Source organism: Myodes glareolus, chromosome 6 (assembly GCF_982192425.1).
Source record: "Myodes glareolus chromosome 6, mMyoGla1.1, whole genome shotgun sequence".
NCBI classification, from domain to species: Eukaryota; Metazoa; Chordata; class Mammalia; order Rodentia; family Cricetidae; genus Myodes; species Myodes glareolus.
Genome location: NC_142031.1, coordinates 65256821 through 65277790, shown reverse-complemented (window position 1 = coordinate 65277790; position 20970 = coordinate 65256821). Strand labels below are relative to the sequence as shown.

Sequence of the window (20970 nt, the reverse complement as noted above, 5' to 3'; positions counted from 1 at the left end):
GCTGATGAAGAGTGTGGAGTCTAGTGATGCTGGGTTCTTAGCTCAGGCAAATGTGTCACAGCCATGTATAATACTAACGACAGGGAGAATGTTTGAAGGCTTTTGGGAACTTTGTACCTTTTTAACTTTTTTTATAAATCTAAAGTCTTTTAAAGTCAAAGTTGATGTTAGTGAGTGGTATGAAAAGTCTACATGGCCGAGCTTTCAGTAATATAAGCAGAGTGTTGATGATGAGTATAATGTACCCAAGACTCCATATGAATGTTCAAGCATGTTAGACAGAGGGAAAACTGTGTGTGCACACGTTCTGTTCTCCGTGGGGACTGTGGTGCAGACATTCAGTGAATGGCTGTAACTACAAGATCCATACATGATTACTACTCAGAAAGCTGGGGTAGGGCTTCTGCATTTGTTTTGGATAAACAATGTAGAAGGATTTGACTGTAAAAACGTTCTGTAAAATACATGGATGGGGAAAAGACAAAGCACTTACTTTCTGAGTTTTGTCTTGGAGACCCAGAAATCAAACTCCTGATAGCAGTTGATCACTTTCTGGGCCCATCCCCAAAGCAGGGATTAACTATTGAAAATTTTTAGCACTGAAGCTTAATCTTTGCAAATTAAGGAAAGTTAGACAAGCTAAACTTATTTTTGTAGAATATTTTTTAAAAATGTCTTTTATTATGATTTTTAGATTTTTTTGATAATAAGAAAGGATCTATTTTTTGACCCTGATACAGCAACTGTTACATTAGTTCTAAAGTAACAATAAAATAATGGGACTTTCTCTCCCAAACTAAATAGTCTATCTTCCTTTTCTTTCCTCCCCACTTCTGTTCCTTCCCTTACTCCATTCCTAGTGGGGCTATTGTTCAAATACTGTGGTTTATGCGTATACCAGACCCGATCGTCCTGAGTACTGTGTTGTCTTTTGGGACACAAAAAACAATGAGAAATACATTAAATATGTGAAGAGTCTCATTTCCATCACCACTTGTGGCGATTTCTGCATTTTGGCTACGAAAGCTGATGAAAATCACCCTCAGGTAGGGACCCCTTAGTATCTTAAGATACAGATGTGTTTGCAATGGGCAGAACTGGTCTCTAGCTACCCACCACCTCAAGTGTGGGCACTGGCAAGGATAGAACATTAACTCTCTTGGCCACGTCTGTCTGAACCTGTTTTGGAGAGCTGGATCCATGTTTCTGTGTTCTCTGATTCTTTTTCCTAGCAGCCGCGCATTGGCAGGTCATGCTAATGGTTTTCTTACTGGAGCTTTTGCCTCTGAAATATGTCACACGTGAAAAATGAATATCTGGATGTCCAGCAGAAATACTGATGAAATTACAAAAGAGTTTGAGTAGCTTTTTGACTTTGATAAATCTATTATTAGTTGGAGATACAGTTCCTTTAAAACTAATATCATAACATAAAATAAAGAATATAAGTGATGTGTTTTTGTAAAGCATGCCAACAATTTGAGAATTTTCAAAAACATGTATTTGAAAAGAAGACGATCAGTGTCTTTGGCTGGGTTATGATTTAAAAGCACAGAGGTTTTATTAAAGGCAATTATTTGGACAGCCCCATTTGGCTTTGTTTTCTCCTGACACACACTAAGACAGCAGTACAAGTATTTTTCAAATAAGTACAGACCCATAGGGGTCAGAAAAGATAGGTACTGACAGCGAAGTGTGGAGATGGGAGAGTAAGTGGACGGCGGAGGTGACTTTCACAGACCTAAGGACGGCATTCTTGGGTTATGGCTAGAGGCAACTGGTTAGAGGATGCTGAAGAAGCCGAGGATTTGAAGCGCCTTGTTGGGCAAAGATAATCTGGGAGGACCAGAGATGATATAAGAAACAAAACCTCCCCAAGCCACAAAAAGACATGGAATAGGCAAGTTTCCTGATCTCCTCTAGACAGAACCTACAGGTTGTGGTCTTGTTGCCATTTACCAAGAGTGAGGTTTGGCCGTCAAGTGGGACCAAAGTGAAAATAAGGGCTGGAGGGAAGGACCAGTGGGTAAATGCACTGGATGTTATCCTGGAGGACCTGGGTTAGATTCTCAGCACCCACAGGGTGGTTAACAGTCTGTAACTCCAGTTCTAGGGGATCCAGTGCCCTTTTCTGGCTTCCATGGGTACTGCACAGACAAACATGCAGACAAAGCATCCACACATGTAAAAGAAACAAATAAGTATGCATGCATGCACGTAAAACAGCAATTGATAAAAGTAAAGGCCAAGAATTTGAAAGCAAGCAGGGAAGGGGATATGGGAAGGTTTAGAGGGAAGGAAGAAATGATATAATCATCTCAAAAATAATAATAAATACAAACCTAAAAACCATAGCAGTTATAGAAAAAAAATCTTTTTACATTTATTTGAGTGTGTTCATGCTCTTGTCCTCCATCACACTTGTGGAAGTCAGAGGACAAGTTTCAGGAGTCTGTTCTCTCTTTCCATCATGGAGGTTTGAAGGACTGGACTTAGGTCATCAGGCTGGGCACAAGCCCTTCCACTTGCCAAGCCTTCTTACAAGCTACAAGCCCCAAGTAAAATCTTAAAGAGAAAAAGAATTTCTGTGCTGAATCCTTAGCATGGCTGGTGGGGACAGACTCTGCTGAAAGTCAGACAGGCGTTAGCATTGTCCTGCAAGCACTGCCCTCCTAGTCGCCCCGTGCTCTCTGGCATGGTTCCCAGAGCACAGGCGATCGAGCTTCCAGCCTTGAGGTTACAGGCTGTGAGAGCCGTTCCTGGGCAACCTCGTTAGCTCCGGAGAAAGGACCACATACAGACTGAGAACATTCTCTCTCTCTCTCTCTCTCTCTCTCTCTCTCTCTCTCTCTCTCTCTCTCTCTCTCTCACAGGGTTTTTTTGTGTAACTTTAGAGCCTGTCTTGGAACTTGTTCTATAGATCAGACTGGCCTTGAACTCTTAGGGATCTGCCTGCCTTTGCCTGGGATTAAAGGCGTGCACCACCACCGCCAGGCTAGATTGAGAATCTCTTAAAACAGACCTGCCCAGTTGTCTCACAGCAACATCATGGTTGGTGAGGCCCACTGGTAAAGTAGGTACCACGTAGAGTTTTAGCATCCTACTCCTAAATATAGAAGATGGGAAGGCAGCACAGACATTGGGGATAATGTCCAAGGTAACAAGAGATGCTAAATATAAACGCAAGTAGAGGGAGAAGAATTTGGGGGAAACAAAGACTAGGAGGGGAACAGTTCAGGTCATTTTTTTTGTTTTTGTTTTTTGTTTTGTTTTGTTTTGAGAGACAGGATCTCTCTATGTAGCCCTAGATGTCCTGGAACTCGATGTGTAGGCCAGGCTAACCTTGAACTCACAGAGATACTCCTGCTTTTGCTTCCTGAGTGCTGGGATTAAAGGCACATGCCAGCATGCCCAGCCATCATTTATTTATTTGTTTGTTTGTTTATTCATGTGTGTGTCTGCTTGTCTGTGCAGCACATGAGTGTAGGTGCCCACAGAGTCCAGGAGAGGGTGTTGGAACCCTTGGAACTGGAATTATGGATGGGTATTGGGAACTGAACCCTGGCCCTCTGCAAGAACAATAACTGCTCCTAACCATTTAGCCATCACTCTGGCCCAGGGAGAACAATTCAAAGGCACTGTTGACTCGTAAGAACAGTCATTGGTATCCTTAGTTCAGAGATGTCCATCCATAAAACAAGAAAAGGATATGGGATATGGAAATCACAAAGATGATAATCACATTGAAAATTTGCAAGAAGGCTGAACAGTGAAATGGAGGAAATATTAATGGAACAAACAGACAAGGAAATGGGAAATAGTGAGGATGTCATGAAGGTTTAACGTTTGAATAATAGTGCTTAAAAGAGCGGACAGGCAACATGGAGGACGGGGACGAGGGGCTGGCCCAGTGGCTGAAACCTTGTGCAAGTGTGAGGGCTGGAGATCGGATCCCTGACACCCACATAGAAGCTGGGGGCCTGGTGGTATACCTGTAGTCCCCTCACAGGGAAGGCTGAGACAGGAAGTCCCTGGGGCAGTTGGCTGACTATAGTCAAATCAGTCAGTTGGGTTCAGCAAGCGAGCCTGCCCTGTAAGTCAACTGCAGCATGATGAGGAAGTCAACTTCTGCCCTCCACATGCGTGTTCACAAACAGGCTCTCCCACGTGTGAGCACACATGCAGAGACGTACCCCAACTGGAGCAAAATTCCTTTGAGGCTTTCGATTAGAAGTAACCTGGTTCAGTGACTGACAGTGTCTCCACATCAGAGAATGCGCTGTGAATTTCAGAGCACTTGGGATGAAGCCGGCACAACACAGTACAATGAACCCATAAAACAACACCCTCACCCACAGTCCTACCGCTTTTCAAGAGAAAAGCAAGCTTCACAAGATGAAAAGTTAGGCAGGCTTTCAGCTAATTAACAGCAAAGCTTCGGAGAATCGCCCTCAAAATTCTGAGAGAAAATGATTCCATGTTTAGGATTTCTCATTGAGAGCAAACTCCTGTGTGAGTGCAGTACTGGTCTTTTTAAATGTGCAAGATCGACAAAATTTTCCTCTCAAGCTCATCTGTGTTATTTCCGGGTAAAGGGCACTAAGATGAGCTATAGAAACCAAGAAAGAGGAGAAAAACCAGAAGCCCAGCCCCTGTGGTAAAGAGTGTCCCAGCTGACCCAGGGCACACCCAGGGGCTCCAGGCAGAGGACAGGCTCCGAGGGAAGGTCAGGTGGATCAGTCACTACCTCGCCTCGTGTGTCAAATCCATTGAGAGAAGATGTACTTAATCGGGCATAACTGGAGAGTCAAGTTAGTAATCAATACACAGAGAGCTAAGTATAGAGAGGAAAACCAAACACAGTTCCCAAACCTGTTTTTCTTAACGAGGGCAGTGAAGTCTGCCAATAGGGAAGTCATGATGTTCTGGAGCGATCAGCTGTCAGAGCTCTTGTGTGGTCGAAATGATGTGATCGCTGAGTTTTGCACTTCAGAAACTCCTACCCCAGATATTCAGTCTCAAATTTGGATCCCAAATCCTGAAAAGTTATGTTTAAAGCAGAAAGCTGTGGTCATGGATGTGGGGGGCAGACTTTTGTGTTACTCTGAGGCAACAGACAGCCTATCTTAAGTAGTAGAAAGGTTAAATTTTAGTCTTTTATCATTTAATGTTTATAAAATTAAACAAGTTTTGAGACATTGATAGGAAAACCAAACAACACAGAATTGATATGAAATTATTGAGCCGATTAGGAAAAGATGAAATTGCCAACTTAGAACAGTATAATGTAAAGTGTACATCGTGTTTTTTCTAATATGAGTTATGATGATTGTTTGAATATAAGCCATTGTTCCTGAATTAATTGCATTTTTTAATTTCTCATACTGTTCATATATTGCTTCAAAGGAGGAGAATGAAATGGAGACCTTTGGTGCAACGGTAACAAATCACTCCTGTTCTGTGTGGTTGGATAGATGGGGATGGTGAGAATGAGTTAGGCCGCTGTCATATCAGGAAGCTTAGCTGTAAATGCCACGTGTGTCTAAAGTGTTCTCTGAAACAGTAGTGCTCTGTTATAGTGAGAGTCAACCTGGCTGCTAGTTCGTCTTTTTTAATAGTCAGTGCTGAAGATGACCTTTCTTTTTGTCTGCTCTTCTTTGTATGGAACCGTTTTTATCAAAGATTCCCAGTTAGCGATGCTTGAAAGGGATAAGCATGATATATCCTTATTGCTCACAGGCAAGGACTCTGAACTTCTTGCAAGGACTCTGATATTCTTTTTCTTCTGTTTGTTCACAGTTTGTGTTAGTTCTTTGCAATTCTATTGGCACACCCTTGGACCCGAAATACATTGATCTGGGTAAGCAAATGTTAGCATTTACTTCCTTCCTGATCGGGTTTCGTTTGTAACACTAATTAAAAACATCCTAAAGGCCTGGAGGTATGACTCATTGTGTCAGAGTGTTTGCTGTTTTAGCAAAAAGACCTGAGTTCAAATCCCCAACCACCCACATAATCTGGGCATGACCACATGTGTTTGTAACCCCACACTGGGAATTGAGAAAGGTGGATCCCGGGAACTCGCCGGCCCAACAGCCTAACTGAAACAGCTTCCAGTTCAGTGAAAGACCCCGTCTCAAAAAAGGTGGGTAATGATAGAGAAGAGAGACACTCCACATCCTTCTCTGGCCCCTGTGTGCACACACATGAGTGTGCACATCCACACACCATTGTGTCTTGGATCACACCTTCTTACCCATACTGGTGATATTAATTATAATGATATTCTCTGAAATAAAAATGGCCGTCCCTCTGGTTGCCTTGGGCAGCACCACTTGGTGCCTGTTCTCATGGCTGTTCCCAGCGCCTCCCATCGCTCTGGAAGCGTGATGGCTAATACAATACCTGTAAGACTCCTGTGCCTAAAGTCCATAGTAATCCCGTAATTGCCACCATTTGTCTACAAGGGGATACAGTTGTATAGGAATTGGTGTGCAATGCAAATTAGTCTATAATAAACAGGGTTATAGAAAGAATTTTGCTTTTAAAACACTTTTATTATTAATAAACTGCTTGTAAATACTTCTCTGCCATAAAAACACTTCAGCTGCTTATAAAATAAGCTTTATTTTTCCAGAGCTTTCTAATGAAGCCAGGCTATTGATAGAGAAAGTCTTAAAAATTTCCCCTTACTTATTTCTGAGGACATTTGTTTACTTTAGTTTTACCCTTCTCTCTATCCAATAGATATAAAATAACACTCTGCATAGTTTCAAGTCTCATCCTAAGAAATTTATTAAAAGCCATTAAAATATTTTTTTTTTGCAATTTCAACTTCCAAAATAAATATTTTTTTTTTTATAAAATGTACTTTCATGTATTGGAAATGGTGTGACAAGAATAATTCGGTCCAAAAAAAATTTTGAAAATCCATTGAACTATTTTCTGACCCTGAGAAGCAGCCATTTATTTTCAGATTAGATATTGGGTCTTAAAAAGCTCATCAGTGGGCTGGAGAGAGAACATGTACATGGAGCCAGAGGAAAACTTTCAGGGGGGATTTTCTCCTCCCACTGTATGGGTTTTGGGGATTGGCTCAATAGTGAGAGTCCTTACCCACTGAGCCATCTTGCTGAAGCAAAGTACTATCTCTTTAAGATGTGAATTCTGCTAATCTTGAGATTATATATTTTTTTTCAATATCAAAAGTTTAAATGTTGACTCATTTGTTATAGGGTTAAACTCAAAGTAATTTTTAATGCCAGGTAGATTATTTTAAAAACAAAACTAAATGTAAATCCTTCCGCTTCATAAAACGATGAATATTTGAAAACTTGACAATTTGTATTTCTGAGGTTCAAAACCTTCCGGCTTATAGTCTCACTGGGTGAGACTTTAACCAACAGTTCGCTCACTGACCCGCAGCAAGCGGCTGCAACGATGCAGCATTTTCTTCCACTTGTATGCTACACAATTACCTTTGAAAGTCTCTACGAAATTTCCATGAAGGTAGGACAACGAAACACACAATAACTGTGTCATGGGGCACGCACTCATCTGGAATGCATTGTTTTGGTTTGTTCTTTATCTTCCCTCTTGACAGTTTCTGTAGAAATCTAAAGAACCTTGACATTATGCAAAGTCTGGTTGGCAGGGCTCCTCTGTGCTCAGTACGAGGAGTGCAGGTCCCTCTTTGGGTGCTGTCCCATGGAGCTCTCATTATCACTTTGTGTACTGCTTCCAAAGTACTTCCCAACCTGCCCTGTGCTTGCTGCTTTCTTTGTCTGACTTCTTAAAGATCTGTGTCTAGTTAACTTCCATATCCCCAGTCTCTAACAGCGCTTTCCCTGACAAATGTATCTTGAGTGCATGGACAGTGTTTATGTCATGTAAACTAAAAGTGATTATTTAGCAAACCACCAAAAGTACAGTGTTTCAGACACTGTAATAGTCCAGTGGGAGATGATTAAAGAAATTATGACTTCTCTTATGGGCTGTATAAATATATAAGGCTTGGTTAATCAGTTGAGCAACAGTTTACTACTTCTGTACTGTGTTCCATGTGCCAGATATTTTATTGATGACTGGGATAAATGGATGTTGGTGTGGAAGAATGCCTTGTAAGAAATACCTATATGTGCCAGGCCCAAGTGTGGTGGTGCACACCTTTAATCCTAGCACTCAGGAGGCAGAGGCAAATGGGTCTCTGTGAGTTCGAGGCCAGCCTGGTCTATGGGCAAGTTCCAGGACAGCCAGGGCAACACAGAGAAACCCTGTCTTGAAAAACAAGAAAGAGAGAGAGAGAGGGAGGAAGGGAGGGAGAGAAGGAGGGAGGGAAAGAGGGAGGTAGGGAGGGAGGAAGGGAGGGAGGGAGAGAAAGAGGAAGGGAGAGAGGGAGGGAGGGAGGGAGGGAGAGAGAGAGAGAGAGAGAGAGAGAGAGAGAGAGAGAGAGAGAGAGAGAGAAACAGAGGAGAGAGAGGGAAAAAGATGCCCATATTTCTTCAGCTGGCATTTTAAGAGGAGAGGGTAGCATTGAGAGAAGGATAGAGGGACAGAGTGACCAGAGAGGACCAGCCATGGGGCAGTCATTTTGACAGGTTTCTAATGATGGCTTCCATGTATTCTGGAGAAAGTTAATTTGATGAAAACATTTCAGTTTACCAGTACTTTAAAGTGCTAAGACATGAGTAAGTCACAAAGTGGGAACAATTTTAGATGCAGGAATTTATTCAGCCCTCAGCATAAAAATATTACAAGCAAGTTTTTCTTATATGTGAATTCCTAAATTGTTTTAAATTACTTTACATCCTGCCTTGGCTAATAATGACTGCCATTACTGTTAAGGCTCAGTTGATAGAAGCATAATTTCTTAAAATTTTCCTTCAGTAATCTTTCTATGTATTTTGAAATTTGTTGCATGTGTATGTGCATGTGTGCCTGTGTATATGCATGCTCATGTATGTTGGCACACACGTATATATGCATGTTGAGGTTTGAAGTTGAAGTTGGGAATTTTCCTTGATATAGCTCTACTTTTACTTATTGAGACCAAGCCTCTTGCTAAACTTGGAGTTTGCTGATATTGACTAGTCTAGCTAGCATCTTGCTCCAGGGATCCCATCTCTGCCTCTTGAATTTGGGGATTATGGGTGGCTGGCATGCCCGCTTGTCTTTTGTTACTGTGTGTTCTGGGGACATAGACTCAGTTCCTCATGCTTATATGGAATTTTAGCTTATTGAGCCTTCTCTCTGGCACTGATATTTTGAATTGTTTTCATCCTAAGTTGACTTAAAAGGGGGATTGAGTATTTTTAGCTGAATAATGTTCCCCAGCCCTAAGAATTCTATCTCTTAAAAATTGATCTTTGGGGCTTGAGAGGTGACTCAGCAGTTAAAACACCAGATGCTCTTCCAGAGGACTTGGGTTCAGTTCCTGTCACCTACGTGAGAGCTCACAACCATCTGTGATACCTGTTCCAGGAGGTCTTATGCCTTCTTTTGGCCTCCAGGGGCACCAGGAGCATAACTGGTGCATAGACATACAAGAAGGAAAAAAAAACATCCACATAAAATAAAGATAAGTAAATCTTTAACAAAGTTGGCCTTCATTTTCTTCTTAATGTAACATTTAATTAACTCCTTAAGAATTTCATACAATGTATTTTGATCAGATTTATTCCCCTAATGACTGCTAGGTACACCCCTAGCTCTCACTTCCTCCCAACTTCATGCCCTCTGTTTTTTTAATAATCCACTAAGTCTAATTTGTTCTGTCCATGTGCTCATTGGTGTGAAGCTATTCACTGTAGTGTAGGTGACCTGCTGCGTTCTTTGAGATAATTGGCTGTCCCTCCCACAGAGGCTGTTAGTGCTCAATGGCTCTTCACTTGGCAACACACGCTCCACGCTAGAGTGTTGACGGACTTGGTCTTGAGCAGGTCTTGTGCAGGCAGCCACAGCTGCTGTGAGTTCACAGGCGCAATGGTCCTGTCATATCCTCTTCTGGCCTCTGGCTCTTGCCGTCTTCCTGCCCTCTTCCCTGAGTCCCTGAACCTTGGTGCTGGGATGATACTTGTCCCATGTGTAGCTGAGCCCTCCATAGACACATTCTCTGTACTTTGACCAGCTGTGGATTTCTGTCCACTGCACCAAGACATTTCTCTGATGAAGATGGAGAACTGTTCTAGTTTGTGAGCATGAGATAAGTAAGTGTCCTATGGGTATGAATTTCGAGGGCAGTTTATCCCTAGGCTGCAAACTTCCTTACCAGATTTGTAGCACCAGGCATGTGTTTCCTTCTGTGGATCAGGTATTAAATCCAACCAGGCAGCACCGCGTTGTCATTTTGACATTTGTGTCACTGTTACATGCAGGCATATCTTGCCATGCCAGTCATTACTGTAGCATGCGGGGTGCACAGCTGTGAGACCGGTGCTGACGTCCTAGCAGCAGTCTGTGTAGTACCTTCTCGTCCTGGGAAAACATAAAAGTCAGGGGGCTTCTTGGTCAGCGCCAGTTGACTTCTTCCTTGACTTGTGAGCAAACTCTGTGACACCTTTAGTAATATCAAATTGTGATGGGCCACCTCATCTTTGTTTTTTTATAAATTTGGTTGGTGTTTAATTAATGTTTTAATTAAAAATGTATCAGAATTTACATAGATGGCATTGTGTTCCCATGTGAATTTACCGAAAGTACTACTGTATTAATTGAAACTATGTTTCAGATATAGTTGCATTTGTTCTGAGTACTTGGTTATATTATAAAAATCCATGTATGGGGGGGTGGAAGTAAGGGGAGATGGTTAGAGAGAAGGGAAAGGGGGAGGATTGGGGATGGCGTGGGGGAATGAGATGGGGGGAGGGAGGAAGGATAGATATGAGAGCAGGGAAGTATATATCTCAACTAAGGGAGCCATTTTAGGGTTTGCAAGAGACTTGATTCTCGAGGGGTTCTCAGGCCCAAGAAGAGATCCCCAGATTCTTCCCTGGGCAGCAGAGGAGAGGGTGCCTGAACTGGCCTTGGCCCATAACCATTCGGATGAATATTTTGCATGTCACCATAGAACATTCATCTGGCAATGGATGGAGATAGAGACAGAGACACATATTGGAACACTGGACTTAACTCCCTAGGTCCAAATGAGAAGCAGAAGGAGGGAAAACGTGAACAAGATAGGCAGGACCAGAGGGAACCTTCATCCGACGTTGGATGGTGATACAGACGAAGACCCACATTGGAGCACCGGACTGAGCCCCCCAAGGTCCAAATGAGGAGCAGAAGGAGGGAGAACATGAAGAAGGAAGTCAGGACCGTGAGGGGTGCGTTCACTCACTGATACAAGGGTACTGATCTAATGAGAGCGCACCAAGGCCAGCTGGACTGGGACTGAACGAACATGTGATCAAACCAGATTCTCTGAATGTGGCTGACATGGGGGCTGACTGAGAAGCCATTGACAATGACACTGGGTCTTGTTTCGTCTGCATGGACTGGCTTTTTGGGATCCAGTCTGTTTGGATGCTTACCTTCCTAGGCTTGGAGGGAGGTGGGAGGAACTTGAACTTCCCACAGGGCAGAAAACCCTGACTGCTCTTTGGACTGGAGAGGGAGGAGGAGAGGGAGTGGGGGGAGAGGAGAGAGAGTGGGGGGAATGGGAGGGTATGGGGAGGAGGGGAGGAAGTGGAAATTTTTTATAAACAAACAAATAAAAAATAAAAAAAATAAAAATCCATGTAGAAAATAAAAATAAAAAACGATGAGAGCTACCATGCCTAATGTGTTGTAACGTTTATTGAGGGGCATCTGCTTCAGAGATTAAGAGCACAGATTCAGGAGTAGTAGTTTACTTGGGTCGTGTTCCACTTGCCCACTTCCTAGCTGAAGTTATAACTGTATCTGCTAAATGATGAATAAACAATGTTGGCCTTATACAGTGGCTGTGAGTTAATACGCACAGCGTGTTTAGAAGAGTGCCTGACATGTATTTAAAATTACTAAGTGTAAATTGGGCAGTGGTGGCGCATGCCTTTAAACTCAGCTCTCAGGAGGCAGAGGCAGGTGGATCCCTGAGTTTAAGGCCAGCCTGGTCTATGGGGCAAGTTCCAGGACAGCCAGGGCTACACAGAGAAACCCTGTCTTGAGAAACCAAGCCAATACAAAACAAAAATTATTGTTTACTTCAGGTACTGTGTTACCCTTTATTTTCTCTTTTAATCCTTAAAACAGCTCTATAGGGCTGGTATTGTTACCTTCAGTAGACAACAAGAAAACTGAGGTGTGGAGAAAGGAAATAATTTATAACATTCTAGTTATGAAGTGTTTGCGATTTGAAACCAAGAAGCCTGACTTGTTCTTTGAACCAATAACATTTTAATTTTGAATTAATTAGGATACCAATGCATTTTTATTTATGAAGTGCCAGGAATAAGCTATATAGAGGATGGGAAAGTATGGTCAGAATAAATTATGTGGGAGAAAGAATAAAAAGCATGAATGTAACTTTTAATTGTAATTAAACTTTGGTTGAGAAAATGCTTTTATATGCTTAGGAAAATTTATTTATATTTTTAATCAGGAAGCAGTAAAGGTTTGTGAACCTCAAATCAGTAATAGCATAGTAATTACCAGAATTGAAATATTCATGGTGGATTTGCCTTGTTTATTAGAATTTAGTAAAAGGAGTCAGCGAGAGAGCACACATGGCTGGAGACTTAGCCGCCTTTCCCCGGCCACCGTACGTGCCAGGCAATGAAGGCTTTCCGCTCCCTCTAGAGGTCATTAGTAATACGTCTTTTGTTTTGAATAGAAAAACCGTTATGGCCAGAATTTAAAAAAACAAAAACAAAAACAAAAAACTGACTCCATTGAAATACTTAGCATATAAAAAAATCTAGAATTTCAATTCTCAAGCTGTTAACCCAGTCAGTCAGCACCGCACTGCCAGGCCTCTTTACCTTTGTGATACTGAAGATTCTCACATGCTAGGCAAGTGCTCTTCCATCGACCTACAGCAACTCTCCTAGTCCTAAGTGTTCTCTAAAAGGTTTGGAGGTTTTAGCTCTTGGGCCATTAGATGGCAGATTCATTTTACCTAGTATTTTTGTATAATTCTAATAACTTCAGATTCTTTTCTGATTTGAGAGACTGTGTGCGTATTTCGGGACTGTGGGCTTATTATTTCTAAAATGAGGAGCTGGCCTCAGGAATGCCGAAGTCCTTTGAAGCACATTCTGTGTAACCATAGACTAATTGTCTTCTGTTTCTTTTGAATAGTACCACTATTTGTTGCCATGACCAAAACCCATGTGATAGCAGCTTCAAAAGAAGCCTTTTATACCTGGCAATATCGTGTGGCAAAGAAGCTCACAGCGTTGGAGATTAACCAGATCACACGGTCCCGAAAAGAAGGGAGAGAAAGGTATGTATTTTGATATATATATATATATATATATATATGTATAGTAACACAACCATATCACATTGAAGTCAGACATAGTTAATTATCCGTTGCCGTTCTTGAGAAATACACATAGCCTAGTTATAGAAACACTTTTAATTAATCTGAATATCTTTTAAATGGATCTGTTTAAATTTGCCAAAGTCAAAGAAAGTTGGCATGGTGGAAAGAAAGCAAAGACACTTATTGGAAAGGGCTAGAAATTTGTGGGGATATATTTGGTCAGGAAATGGCTATGTGACCCACTCCATATATTAGTGTTCAACTGAAATCATTCAGTTAAGATCCGAGTGTCTAACTGAAGCTTCATTCCCATAGGTTAGTAGCATGGATCTTTCTAGGAAGTGATCCTAGCATCCATCACCAGGGCAGGTGCAGGTCCTTTGACACAGGTATAGAAACGGGCTTTAGGTGGCTACTTTCCCTGGCCCCAGATTCTAGGCAGTCTGAATTGGAGTGGTTTCTGGTAAGTGGGAGTGGAGAGCAAGCAAGCAGGCAGGCAAGTAAGCACTCTGGATGGATAGACAGACAAACTGTCTCACAGTTCAACACATATTGTTGGGAATGCATGACTTGAATGCTCACAGTGGGACATGACGTTGCTGACAGATCTCATAGATAACTGGCAAATAGTCGATGAATGCTTTCTGGTTTAATGAGATTCAGCTGTATCAAGAACTCTTTAAACAATCAGAGTTTTTCTATCAAATAATAATGCTCATTGTTCTGAATTGCAAAGATTATGAAGTAATGCAATCCTCACTTTCTTCAAAATTCTGATTTTTTTAAACAGAATTTATCATGTTGATGATGTTCCTTCTGGATCTGTGGATGGGGTGTTTGATTACAGTAAAGCGATTCAGGTAGGTGGTTTGTTTCTGTCTGTAAGTCGTAGTGTCTATAGATGAGGGAACATTGCCATTTTATTAGACAGCCTAACAAGAGATTGTTTCTAGTGATTAGGACATCCGTTTAACAGTTCCCTGAACACTGCCACACCTGCTTTTCTCACAGTTGCTGGGGATCCAAGTGCAGGCCCTACTGTTTATGTAGTAGGCACTTCACCTCCTGAGCCTTCTTCGCAGCCCCAAACTCTTAATGTTTCAACCAAGTTTATGGCTTCTCTTGGGCCACACATGTAACTTGTGGGCCACAAAGCTTACGTGTCTGTTAGTTGTGCTGACTGTAGAGTTTGTAAACTGTTACATATTTTTTTTTCACTAGAAAGGAAGTTTCTCCAAGGTCTTTCACTTCTTATCTATTCCCCAAGCCTAGAGAACTATCCCTGGCAGGTCTCCAGACAGATGAGTTCTGTGTGATTGGTTTCTCAGTGATTACGTGTAAGAATGGTCTAACCTATGTGGACGGGCTTTTCTCGCTGAGCACAGTGCCCCTTAGATAGATCTATCCAGGTGGTTGAAGGGCTCTCCTGTTTTACCCTTCTAGTGGCATATGCTGGTCCCTCTGATCTCAGTTTGTCTTTAAGAGCTAAGTTGAGGCTTTTGCCTATTTAGTCTAAGTCAGATTTTAAAATAATCCCTTGGGGCTCAGGATTGGAATATCTTTAGTATTTCCTTCAATGGTTGACACATAATAGGTACTGTAACTAAAATTATTACGTTAATAAATGTTTTATTATATATTTTTAGTAATTTCTTAATAGTTTGGACCTCCTTTGTCATTAAATAAATATTACATAAAATGATTGATTAATTTTAGGGTACAAGGGATCCAATTTGTGCCATTACTGCATCTGATAAGACATTAATTGTGGTAAGCTGAAAGAAACTTATTTTATGAATAATAACTGTTTAAATTTTAGACCCAGGGTAAAACAAGACTTTTGGATTTAGGTTATCATCTTGTGGGTGTCCGAAATTTTCCCACGTCTGATAGGAAAAATGAGAAAATTCTCAGGCGGGAAGCTGAAGATCAGTTTGCCTTGGTTTATGGTGGGGGGAGGTTGGGTGGTGGGGAGGAGTCGGGGTGGCTTGTCTCTTAAGGGGACAGAGCAGACCATTACAGCTTGGGCACATATTAATCATTTGCAAAAATGTGAACTATTTATAAAACCAGTAGGGTGCTGGAACACGCTCATGGAGTTGGCCCTGAGCTGAAAGCCCCACAAACTGTTAGTAGATGCAGAGCCTGTGTGGAAAGCGTTGGACTTAGGATTTTCCCTGTGTGTAGCCTGGTTTCTATCCTGGCTCTGGTCGCACCTCTTTCCTGAAACTTAGAATGAAGTGTTGCACTTTCCGGCCAGTGAAGTAGAAGAGTCCCTGGCAATATTTTGCTAATTTTTTTTTCTTGAGCTCAGACATTTGAAAACATCAACTTTAGAAGTGACTGTGTGGTACAGCAGTGTGTTTGAGTCACATCAGCAGAGGCTTAACTGTTGCCAGTTTAGTTCTCCAGCCTTCAGCTCATTTTGTGGGAAAGCACTCCCGAGACCCTCCTGTGGAACGACTCCCCCACCTTTCTGTTAGGCCCCACTTGAGCCTCATGCTGAGGAAGCCTTGCTCTCTCGCTAAAAGACAGGAGGTAAAGATGAACTATGAGAGCATCTTCCCTTGCTCACCACCCCATGAAGCTCAGGCGCAGAAGAGTTTGAAAGTCAGCCTCAGCGCCCTCCCGTCTGCTGCATTTGCTGCCCGTCTGCACACCATCATGCTTGTCCAGGAAATGCATTTCCGGTGTCAGTTTAAACATCCCCTTGTTAAAAGCTAGAGCTCTAGGATAAGCTCTAGGACTGTAGGGTGGAGGCCAGGCTTCCAGTGACAGCCATTTCTCATCGTGACCTCTCCTTTCATGTATGTAGAATGTAATTGAATGACTACTTTGGTAACCTTTAGTCCACGCTAAATATTAACCTAGACAAGTAGAAGCAGCCTTAGATTTTTTTTCTTGTCAGATAAGAATTTGTGTATTACTGAAGACCTAGGGACCTGACTTCTTTCTTGAATATTCTATGAGGAAAAATTAGACCACCCAGAGCTGCTATTAAAAAACTTAAATTAGGTGATAAACATGTACTTAATAACATGGTTCAGCAGCTGAATTAGGAACTTGCAAGGACAGTGTCACTTAGGTTTTAAAAACATGGACATATATTTTACAGCTTGATGCTCTTATGTATTTACAGCTTGATGCTCTTATGGTAAATATGCTGTAGTAATCTAAGACCATTTCTTTAGGGGCGTGAATCTGGCATCATCCAGAGGTACAGCTTTCCTAATGTTGCTCTGATTCAAAAATATTCTCTGGATTGCCGGGCCTGCCAGTTATCCTTGAACTGCAACTCTAGGTAAGCCCCAGGCTCCTCCTGGAGTATGTCCTAAGGCTCCTCCTGGGGGGGTGGGGCATGTGCCCTGGGGCTACTCCTCCTGGGGTGTGCCCAAAGGCTCTTCCTCCTGGGGTATGCCCTGAGGCTCCTCTTCTGGGGGGGTATACCCCCAAGGCTCATCTTCCTGGGGTATGATCTGAGGCTCCTCCTCTGGGGTGTGGCCTGAGGCTCCTCCTCTTTGGTGTGGCCTGAGGCTCCCCCTCTGGGGTATGGCCTGAGGCTCCTCCTCTTGGGTGTGCCCTGAGGCTCCCCCTCTGGGGTATGGCCTGGGGCTCCTCCTCTTGGGTGTGCCCTGAGGCTCCCCCTCTGGGGTATGGCCTGAGGCTCCCCCTCTGGGTGTGGCCTGAGGCTCCTCCTCTTTGGTGTGCCCTGAGGCTCCCCCTCTGGGTGTGGCCTGAGGCACCTCCTCTTTGGTGTGGCCTGAGGCTCCTCCTCTGGGGTGTGGCCTGAGGCTCTTCCTCTGGGGTGTGGCCTGAGGTTCCTCCTCTGGGGTGTGGTCTGAGGCTCCTCCTCTTTGGTGTGCCCTGAGATTCCTCCTCTGGGGTGTGGCCTGAGGCTCCTCCTCTGGGGTGTGGCCTGAGACACCACATCAGGTGTCAATAAATTTGTTGACAGATGTTTATTATGAACTTGTTCAGGATAGTTTTACCTTACTGTATTTTGTTTAAATGGAAATCCTGGTACTTTTTTTTAACTCTTGAAGCTTAGCATTAACTGTTTTATGTTTTGATACTAGCTGGTTTTGGATACGTTTTCCTTACAAGGTAGCAAAGTGAAGAGTAGTTTCTATTTTCATTTATGTATTTATATATTTATTTATCTATTATGTACACAGTGTTCAGCCTCCATGTATGCCTGCAAGCCAGAAGAGGGCACCAGATCTCATTACAGATGGTTGTGAGCCACCATGTGGTTTCTGGGAATTGAACTCAGGACTTCTGGAAGAGTTGTCAGTGCTCTTAACCTCCGAGCCATCTCTTCAGCCTGTAGTTTCTATTTTCTCTTAAATTTGTTTAAAAAGTTTTAAAGACGAGAAACCTTGTCTCAAAAAAAGCAAAAACAAAAAAAAAGTTTTAGAGTCAGTTCCACCACATTCCAGGTTTCTGATAAAGAGGTCTTGAAGAACAGTTGTAGGCAATTCGACTTTATGACCACTGATAGTAATTTGCAATTTTCCCTTCTTCGGTTGTATGACTTCTAGTCGTCTTGCTATCATCGACATCGCGGGAGTCTTGACGTTCTTTGACTTGGATACTCGGGTGACAGACAGTACAGGGCAGCAAGTAGTCGGCGAACTGTTAAAACTGGAGCGCAAAGATGTCTGGGATATGAAGTGGGCCAAGGATAATCCTGATTTGTTTGCAATGATGGAGAAGACGAGAATGTATGTCTTTAGAAACTTGGATCCTGAGGTACAAACAAGAAATGAATGTTAACAGTTCATAGTGAGCCAAATTTAAAACCTGGATGTTCTTCTGTGGTTTCTTTGGGAAATTTATTGACATTACTGCACACATTTGTGAAAATAAATTTAAAAATTTCTGTAGGGCTTAAAAATATTTGTTTCATAGCAGGAATGATACCTTTGAAATACCTTTGCTTTCTCTGAAAGACACGTCCCAGCTACTTATTCTCTTAAAATATGGGCTTATAGCTGGGTATGGAGGCATATGCCTGTAATACCAGGACCTGAGAGGTAGAGGGAAGAGAACCATAATTTTTGAGGCCAACTTGGGTTATCTAGGAAGTTCCAGGCCAACTTGGACCATGTAGTGAGATCTTACCTGAAACTGAAACCAAGCTTACCGACATGGAATCATGGCCACTCAGTAGTCTTTTCTCTCTTTCTTATCAAAGTCCAAACAGGAGTAAAGAAAATCACCAGGTTTATTTGCCAAAATTTCTTGAAGCATTCTAAATATGTATGTTTGGGATTGCCTCATCTTTTTATTCTCTGTGGTTATGTAACTAGTTTATGCTTACCTCATGTTTCTTTTTTGCCTTTAGTTATTTTTTTAATTCTATTTTATTTAATTAACATTTTCTCATTTATTTTACATATCAACCACAGTTTCCCATCCCTCCTCTTTTTCTGTTCCCCCCCTCCCCACACCGTTCCATCTACCGCACTCCCCCTCCAACCATCCAGTCCTCCTCTGTCTCCATTCAGAAAGGGGTAGGTGTCCTATGGACTTGAACAAAGCAGAGCATATCAGAATGAGGTATGACTGAGCTCCTCCCCTGCAGCAAGGCTGGGCAAGGTAATCCAGCATGGGGAACAGGTTCTCAAAAGTCAGCTAAGCCATGGGGACAGATTCTGATATCACTGCCAGAAACCTTAGAAATAGACCAAGCTATACAACTGTCACTCACATGCAGAGGGCCTAGGTTGGTCTCATGCAGGCTCCCTAACTATTGGTTAAGAGTCCATGAGTTCAGGTCACAGCTGTCTCTATGGGCTCCCTGTCAAGACCTCGACCTCCCTAACTGTACAGTTCCTCCTCCCTTTCTTCAGGAGGACTCCCGGAGGTTGGCCCAGTGCTTGGCTGTGGATCTCTGTGTCTGTTCCCATCAGTTATTGGTATCCAGGGTCTCTGATGACAATTAGTCACCAATCTGATTACAGGAGAAGGCCAGTTCAGGCACCCTCCCCACCATTGCTAGGAGTCTGATCTGAGGTCATCCTTGTGGAATCCTGGAACTGGCCTTCTCCTGTTTCTCCCTAACCCCCAAAAGGTCCCTCTATCAAGACTTCTTTTTCATTACTCTTCCCCTCTGTCCTGCCCACAGCCCGCCTCCTACATTCAGTTTGCCCAACCTTCTCCCTCAAGTTCCCGTCCCCTAATTCCCCCCACTATACCTACAGTTTACCCCAGAGATCTCTTTTATTTCCCCCTCCCAGGAAAATCCATTCATCTCTCTTTGAGCTCTCTTTCTTATCTAGCCTCTCTGGGTCTGTGGATTATAGGTTGATTATCCTGTATTTTACTCCTAATATCCACTTGTGAGTGAGTACATACCATATTTGTCTTTCTGGGTCTCGATAACCTCACTCAGAATGATTTTTTTCTAGTTCCACCCATTTGCCTGTAAATTTCATGAGGTCATTGTTTTTTACAGCTGAGTAGTATTCCATTGTGTAAATACACCACATTTTCCTTATCTGTTCTTTGGTTTAGGGGCATCTAGACTGTTTTCAGGTTCTGGCTATTATGAATAATGTTGCAATGAACATAGTTGATCTAATGTCTTTGTGGTATGATTGCGCATCTTTGGATTTATGCCCAAGAGTGATATAACTGGGTCTTGTGGTAGATTGATTCACACTTTTCTGAGAAACTGCCATACTGATATCCAAAGCGGCTGTACAAGTTTGCACAGCCCTTACTCTGCATCCTCTCCAGTATAAGCTATCATCAGTGTTTTTGATCTTAGCCATTCTGACAGGTGTAAGATGGTATCTCAGGGTAGTTTTGATTTGCATTTTCCTGATGATTAAGGATGTTGAACAATTCTGTAAGTGTATCTCAGCCATTTAAGAGTCTTATGTTGAGAATTATCTGTTTAAATCTGTAACCCATTTAATTGGATTATTTGGTATTTTGATGTATAGTTTCTTGAGTTCTTTATATATTTTGGAGGTCAGCCCTGTGTCAGATATGGGGTTGGTGAAGATCTGGTCCCATTCTGTAGGTTTCCATTTTGCCTTATTGACAGTGTCCTTTGCCTTACAGAAGCTTTTCATTCTCAGGAGGTCCCATTTATTATTTATTGGTCTCAGTGTCTGTGCTACTGGTGTTGTATTCAGGAAGTAGTGTCTTGCGCCAGTGCATTCAAGGCTACTTCCCACTTTCTCTTCTCTTATGCCAGCACCATTTGTTGAAAATGCATAATTTTGGCTTCTTTGTAAAAAATCAGGTGTTCATAGGTCTGTGGATTTAGGTGAGGGTCATTGATCCATGTATCTGTTTTTATTGCCAATACCAAACTGTTTTTATTACTATAGCTCTATAGCAGAACCTGAAGTCAGGGTGGTGATACCTCTGGAAGTTCCTTTATTGTACAGGATTACTTTAGCTATCCTGTTCTTTTGTTTGTTTGTTTTTCCTTATAAAGTCGAGTATTGTTTTCTCGAGGTCTGTGAAGAATTGTGTTGGGATTTTGATAG

The 20970-nt window shown here is 42.3% G+C and overlaps 1 protein-coding gene across 3 annotated transcripts in view; it reads left to right on the top strand.

Annotated features, from left to right (window-relative positions):
• Wdr35 (WD repeat domain 35) overlaps nucleotides 1-20970 on the top strand; it is a 55547-nt gene that overhangs the window by 14331 nt on the left and 20246 nt on the right. The window contains exons 10-17 of one of the 3 annotated variants that reach the window (XM_048439698.3): nucleotides 861-1046; nucleotides 5407-5439; nucleotides 5800-5860; nucleotides 13276-13420; nucleotides 14253-14322; nucleotides 15179-15232; nucleotides 16654-16763; nucleotides 18004-18214. In XM_048439698.3, coding sequence (XP_048295655.1) covers nucleotides 861-1046; nucleotides 5407-5439; nucleotides 5800-5860; nucleotides 13276-13420; nucleotides 14253-14322; nucleotides 15179-15232; nucleotides 16654-16763; nucleotides 18004-18214 — 870 coding nt within the window. The remainder of the gene's footprint in view (nucleotides 1-860; nucleotides 1047-5406; nucleotides 5440-5799; nucleotides 5861-13275; nucleotides 13421-14252; nucleotides 14323-15178; nucleotides 15233-16653; nucleotides 16764-18003; nucleotides 18215-20970) is intronic. The other 2 variants (XM_048439699.3, XM_085690859.2) reach the window with 2 other exon arrangements.